The sequence below is a fragment of the Brassica oleracea genome, chromosome C7 (genome assembly GCF_000695525.1).
Source record: "Brassica oleracea var. oleracea cultivar TO1000 chromosome C7, BOL, whole genome shotgun sequence".
In the NCBI taxonomy this organism is placed as follows: Eukaryota; Viridiplantae; Streptophyta; class Magnoliopsida; order Brassicales; family Brassicaceae; genus Brassica; species Brassica oleracea.
The window spans coordinates 23,804,126-23,811,039 of record NC_027754.1 but is presented as its reverse complement, the minus strand read 5'-3'; the positions used below and the strand labels follow the sequence as shown (position 1 = coordinate 23,811,039).

At 32.6% G+C, this 6,914-nt stretch overlaps 1 protein-coding gene across 1 annotated transcript; it reads left to right on the top strand.

Annotated features, from left to right (window-relative positions):
• Positions 1–4,320: 4,320 nt before the first annotated feature.
• Positions 4,321–5,809, top strand: LOC106306035 (cyclin-D3-2). The gene is made up of 3 exons (XM_013742486.1): positions 4,321–4,940; positions 5,036–5,368; positions 5,439–5,809. The coding sequence occupies exons 1-3, from the start codon at positions 4,461–4,463 to the stop codon at positions 5,700–5,702; spliced, it is 1,077 nt and encodes a 358-aa protein (XP_013597940.1). The 5' UTR covers positions 4,321–4,460; the 3' UTR covers positions 5,703–5,809.
• The last annotated feature ends 1,105 nt before the right edge of the window (positions 5,810–6,914 follow it).

The window sequence follows — 6,914 nt, the reverse complement described above, 5'->3', positions numbered from 1 at the left end:
GAAAGATTGCGGAAGACTTAGGGTTCAAGAGCTTGTCGCTCTGATACCATAAGATTTTATGAGAATTAAGAAAGATAAGAGAAATTAAATGAAGAACATAGAAAATAATGAGAGACTTTCTTGAAAGATAATGAGAAAGGAGAAATTGAATTGCTTACTTGTTTCATGTATCAAGAGTGCCTATATATACATCAAATGGGGAGCCAAAAACAAAGAGACTCCCATGCACTAAATGAGGCTCCCTTGCACTAAGGAGAGACTCCCTTGCACTAAGGAGAGGCTCCCATACACTAACTAAATAAAGAAATAATAGTGCATAATATGTGGGCATAATACTCCACTCACCAAACAAACTCATTTTACATTTACTACAATTTACATTATTAAGTTTACTCATCTTTGCTTTATGATCAACAGTTTTCAATACTCTGACACATCTTTATTACTTATAATTTCAGTTCCATACAACATGATTTATAGATATTGAAGCATTGAATCATAAATGAGTACTTGAACTTAGATTAGTGTTAATGACATTGAATTATGTAAATAATGAGTACGTTCATATAGTACCGGAATGCTTATTCCCGTCTTGACACTCTATTTACATTTTTTATCAGTTTCTATTTTCTTTGACATCATTACTTGCTATATTTTCTTTGACCATATCTCCCCCATTGAGGTCATATCAAACTATATTATTTGATGCCTTTAACTGAAAATATTACATTAATTTCATTTTTTTTTACACTTTGCATTGACTAGTTTACCAGCTTCCATCGTATAAAAGGATAAAGATAGAGTGTGATTGGATATTTTTAGAGTAAATAGGAGAAAAATAAATAGGTCAAAAAGAGAAGAAAAATAAAAGTGAGAAAGAGAAGAAATTGGAGTAAATATGTTACTCTTATATGTGAGAGAGTAAAGTGGTGAATACATTTTACTCTATCTGAATAGTAACTAGAGGAAAAGATATAAATACTTTTTTTACTTGATTGGCAAACTTGTAGAGTAATTAGGAGTAAAATGTGTTCCACCTAATTTTTTTTACTCTATAAGTGTTTTACAGTCACGACCAGAAATGCAGAGAGGTGGGGACATTTATTAGAAGCAAAATATAAGAGATGTGAAAGCTGGAAATGAGAAGTCGCTATCGAACTTTGCAATAATCTCACAGATTCACACATCGCTGCTTGTTACCAACGGCCTCGCATCTTTACCTCTCGTGATTTAAATATACATGCGTCATTATATCAATATAATCTAAACTTTTTTTTGACTAAGTAAATCTAAACATTTGCTTCCAAGTGATTAGAAAGATACTAGTTGACTAGTTGTGGAGTAATACTACGTGTTCTACCCTCTAAGTATATAGTTTTGTTAGACTAGTTCAATGAATTTTCACCATTATTATTTTTTTTTGACAACGGTTGTTAAAGTTTAAAACATCGTTTTTTAAAAACATAGTTTCTTATAATCAAATATATTGTAAATGACAGAGTATATATTAAACAAGATTTGCTAAGTGCTATTCCCCTTTTAGGGAATTAAATCCGAGTTTTTAGCATATAAACCAGAGAGGCACAAATTTTGTAATCACCCTTTAAAAAAATTATGTCGTTTTCCGCGCTACGCGCAGTTAGTTAATTTAACAATATTGCAATTAGTTTTGTTATGTGAATATAATATATTGCAGAATTATCATATTGAAAAATGCTATACTTTTTTCTGATTGAATGTTGTATATATTTAAACATTTTTGTAATAAAATACTTTCTATTAATTTGCTAAATTACCAAAACTAAGTTTAGAATACAAAAACAGTTCGAATGGTGATTTTTCTTATTTTGTCAAAGTAAAATGTGTAGTCTATGGTAAAAAAAAAGAAATGTTTTTCTTGTAAATAAAAGTTATTAAATAATATATATAAGTTAAATTTGTATTTATTTTACCTTTATCAACTCTATTAAACTAAGAGTACAAAATTAGATTACCTTTAATTTTCCAATATATTTACACTTTGGTGCCATTGATGTATTGACCAAAGCTATATTTATGGATCATTTGCAAGTCCTTAGTTGTATAAGCTGATCTAGTTCACTACGAAGAACTTGATTAAACTGAAATCCACTCACACCATCCTATTATTATTATTGTAATTGATTTAACAAAACTGTATTAAATTATTTTTAGAAAATCTCTATATTATATATATGCTGCCTTTATATGGCAATGTGATGGGGTTTCACTGCAGAACTTGACAGACTGAAAGCCAGGCAAGAGCTCCCTCAGAAACAACATTTTAGTCTTGTAATCAAACTTCGTTTTCACAGTTTTATCATACAGACAAAGTTTTGCCAATCGTCTTGAAATATTTACTATACCTCATATCATCATCATCTTTATCCAAGACACACGGTTAAAGAGATTATCAATAATTTCAAATCTATGTGATTGTGTACTCATACAGACAAAGTTTTGCCAATCGTCTTGAAATATTTACTATACCATTAGACATATTCATCCCAATTACCGAAGGGATTCCTCATCGCCACTTAATAGCTAGCATTGAATTCAATACACCAAGCTATACAGAAAATGTTTGAAAATTAAGAAAGTTATATCATAAATGACAAAAGTAAAAGTTGTAACTGATACTATTGAGTCAAAGAGATCATCATCACCTTGGCATTTATCTTGAGGAGAACATTAGTGAGATATTCATCATTTAATTTTACATATTTGGGAGGAGTAATGCACTGATTCACGGTTCCTTCATATCCAAAAGAGTTTATTTTCCAAAGACCTAAATCATTGAGAGATGTTAGTCATATCGTATGAGAAGTGGAAAAAAATATGTAATATATGTTTCAAGTGCTTAGTGTTACCATAAACATTAGAGGTTTCCCTATCTGAGAGTATACAAATAAGGAAAAAATTGAGGCACTCGGGGTTTTTTATTCCATATCATTTTTCCAAAAAGAGTATGAATTGGAGGTTTTTTTTTCACGATAAAATGTTGTTTCATAACTATATATATATATAAGTGATTTGATGTTGAAGTTTCTTCTGTGACCAATTATAGAAAGAAAGTTACCTTATTATTGAAGTTCTAACGCCCATTTTCAAGGAAAAGGTCCACTCATTGCCTGCTTTCAGATGTTTTACAAATATAAAGATCATCTGAGACAATAACATTAGTGACATCAAATGTTCCGTAATCAAAATGAAAATGACTATGGGAGAATCAAACCGGATAAAAAACGGCAGTCTCGTGCTGAGTATCCTAGTGTGCCTCCATGGATTGCCCACTTGGATTCGTAAATACCATGACTGGGATGAAGGGGAAGCAAGTTGAGATAGGATTCAACATGGAAAGATCAGATTGTGGATTAGATTAGGGTGAGGATCCGGGGATCCTTCTGGGAATCTTAATCCAATCCAAATTGCTAAGGATACAGAAAAATTTGCAGAAGAAGAAATAGAGATTGTGATGGGATACGATGAGTTTTTGGTTAGAGCGCAGCGTCTTTAGGATTAATATGAAAACAAACGAATATAAAGTGATTGAAACTCAAAAGATACTTACAATTATCGATTTAGTTTTTTTCATATTTTGTTTTAAATGACATGGTTCTAGAACAAATTGTGATTGACTGATTTTTTATGTCTACGTGGACACCCTAAATGTTGAGTATATTTGGCTTTTAGTATTGTAAGATATCTTAATAAACATCGATCATTTCAATGGAACGATTTTTTCCTTTTTTCCTGCTTTAAATCTTATGTACAATGGACCACAATATCACCACACTGAATCTGCAAAGCTATGTATGTATCAAGAAGGACGTGACTATAGTAAATACCACGACCAATAAAATAGTTAGATTCTTTTTTATTTTTCTTATAATAAACAAAAATAATTAGATTCATATTACGAATCTTTATGTACATCAAAAGATCTCTATATGTTTCCTAAAATACGTGTATCTTATACAAATAAAATGACCCCGTATATAGAATCTTACAAAACTTGCTACTTTACCTGACATGTTCAGAATTTACATACCTCTCTAGACAAACAAAATTTTCATTTTAAAAATATATATATATATAGAAATTTAGAGCATGTTCTTAAATTAAATAAATGCAGCAGGGATTCTCTGTATTTATATATTTTCTAAAATAATTTGTGATTTTATAAATTTAAATAAAAGTTCTCGCGCGCCATACGTCCCGAATATACATACTACTAAACAGAGGAAGACGAAAATTAAAACAAAATTAAAAAAAAAAGACAAAGCGTTAAGATAAAATTAAAAACCCTTCGCTTTCTTGGCTTTTGTCCGGTCTCTTGTTCTTTTTTTTTGTTCCATTCTCTCTCACTCTAGAATCTGTCGACGAAACCAGCTCCAATGGCAGGATGAACAGAGACATCTGCAATCTGTTCTTCTCAGAAGATGGCTTTGGAGAAAGAACAAGAAGAATCACAAATCGGTCAAAACGCACCGTTTTGTGCCCTCGATGAGCTCTATTGCGAGGAAGAATGTGCGTTCGTGGAGGAGGATCTTGTGGGCATTGATGACAATGTCGTAAAGTTTCAGTTTTTACCACTAAAGGATATGTTTTCATGGGACGACGATGAGTTGCAGAGTCTAATCTCAAAGGAAAACGAAACGAATCACCACCCTTACCAAACACTAGATGAGTGTCTGGTTTCTCGAAGAAAAGAGGCTTTGAACTGGGTTTTCAGGGTTAAATCTCATTACGGGTTCGCTTCATCGACGGCTCTGCTTGCTGTGAACTACTTCGATAGGTTTATCACGAGTGTTAAGTTTCAGACAGATAAGCCATGGATGTCTCAGCTTGTAGCTGTGGCTTGTTTGTCTTTAGCTGCTAAAGTTGAAGAGATCCATGTCCCCTTGCTCATTCATCTCCAAGTTAGTTTCTTTCTTCTCTTTCTAATAATGGTGGTTTCTTGAAAAAGTCAACTTCTAACGAAACCTCCCTTTGATTTGTTTGTTTGTTGTTTTAGGTGGAGGAAGCAAGATACGTCTTTGAAGCTAAAACCATACAAAGAATGGAGCTTTTGGTTCTGTCTACACTCCAGTGGAGGATGCACCCTGTGACTCCGATCTCGTTCTTCGATCACATTATCCGGAGATTAGGCTCTGAATGTCACCAGCAGCTGGAGTTGTTTAGCAACTGCGAGCGTCTTTTGATCTCCGTTGTTACGGATACGAGGTTTATGAGTTACGTCCCTTCTGTGTTAGCAACTGCGATAATGATTCATGTCATCAAGGGCTTGAAACCATGTGAACAAGTTGAATACCAATCTCAGCTCATGACTCTACTCAAAGTTAATCAGGTATGTACTTTGTAGTAAGTCCTAGAATGCTAGTGGATCAAAAAAACTGATACAGCATTTAACTTCACAGGAGAAAGTTAATGAATGCTATGAACTATTGTTGGAGCACAATCCGAGCAAGAAGAGGATGATGAATTGGCTCGATCAGGATCGTCCAAGCGGTGTATTCGACATTGATGACAGCTCAAATGGATCCTGGAATGTCTCTGCTGCTTCGGTAGCATCATCTTTATCTCCAGAGCCTCTGCTCAAGAGGAGAAGAGTACATGAGCAGCAAATGAGGTTGCCTTCAATAAACCCTATGTTTCTAGATGTGCTTAGTAGTCCTCGCTAGTACTTTTCATTAAATTGAATGTGTCAAATCTTAAGATCATTTTGTGTGTTTAAAAGCTAGTTCCAAAGCTAACTCTTATCTATTAAATTCTAATATCCAATACATGATTATGCCCTTGCTAGCTGAATATGTTGAAGTAAAATTTAGAAAAGAGAGAGAGAGTTCAAAAATCTAAAGTAAAGAGTACATTGTCCTTGAAATATCAACAAACACTAGATGAAGCAGTATAGGGGTTTAGACTTTAGAATTGACTGATAAACCAACCATCAGTAAATAGTGACAAGTAAAAAGTCTCTCTATCCTCTGATATGTCAAATGTTTGCTTATGAAAACATTTGGACCTCTTTAAATTTCGGGGAGATAAGATTGGAAAGATAAGACATGAGAGTGGTTGAAATAAATGAAAACCTGAAACATCTGATTTCTTTTGTTTTGGTTAGTAGAACATGTGAAAGAAAACCTCAACTGTACCTTTTGAGAGACAGACCCAAGCAGAGAGAAGAAGAGTGGTTGGTTTTTTTCCATAATTGATTCTTTAAAATTAAACTTTTGGTGAAATTTTGATTTGAAATGAAAGGGTTTTGAGACCAGACAGAGGGTGGTTCTGGTTCAAGTATGTCTTGTTTTTATCCTTGAAGGTGATAAGAAATCTGATACATATATGTATGTTAGCATGTAACAACATCCCATGACTTAAATTATTGTCTATGTCTTGGCAAAGACAATAAATATGTTTTTAGCTTTTAAGCACCACATGTGAATAACTCATTGGATATTTGTCTGAACTTCGTACAAATATAGATACTGACATTTTGTATATATAATTTTGCTAGCAGCATCAAAGACCCACCATCATCAATTTACCATGAGAAATTCTTGGGTTCACCCTCTCAGGATGAACCTAGGTTCACTAACCAATAGTGTTTGAGTATTTGATATTTGATACTTTTTAAAAAAGAAAATAAAATTGAATATCCAAATTAGATTATATTTTTAAAATAAAATAATAAAAATACATAAAAATAGTTACAAAAAATAAATTAATTAATATTGTTAAATCTTCAGCAAAATACTAAACCCTATACCCTAAATCCTAAACCCTAAACCCTAAACGTTAAACCTTAAACTTTGGATAAACTCTAAACCGTTGGAAAATCTTAAACCCTAAATCATACATTAAAAACTAAATTTTACTAACACTAAACCCTAAAT

What these genes read in the sequence shown, in the direction of transcription:
- LOC106306035 (XM_013742486.1), top strand. Translation starts at nt 4,461, where the DNA reads ATGGCTTTGGAGAAAGAACAAGAAGAATCACAAATCGGTCAAAACGCA. An exon ending in CCTTGCTCATTCATCTCCAA is followed by an intron (nt 4,941 to 5,035) that starts GTTAGTTTCTTT and finishes TTGTTGTTTTAG; the next exon opens with GTGGAGGAAGCAAGATACGT. An exon ending in CTCTACTCAAAGTTAATCAG is followed by an intron (nt 5,369 to 5,438) that starts GTATGTACTTTG and finishes TTAACTTCACAG; the next exon opens with GAGAAAGTTAATGAATGCTA.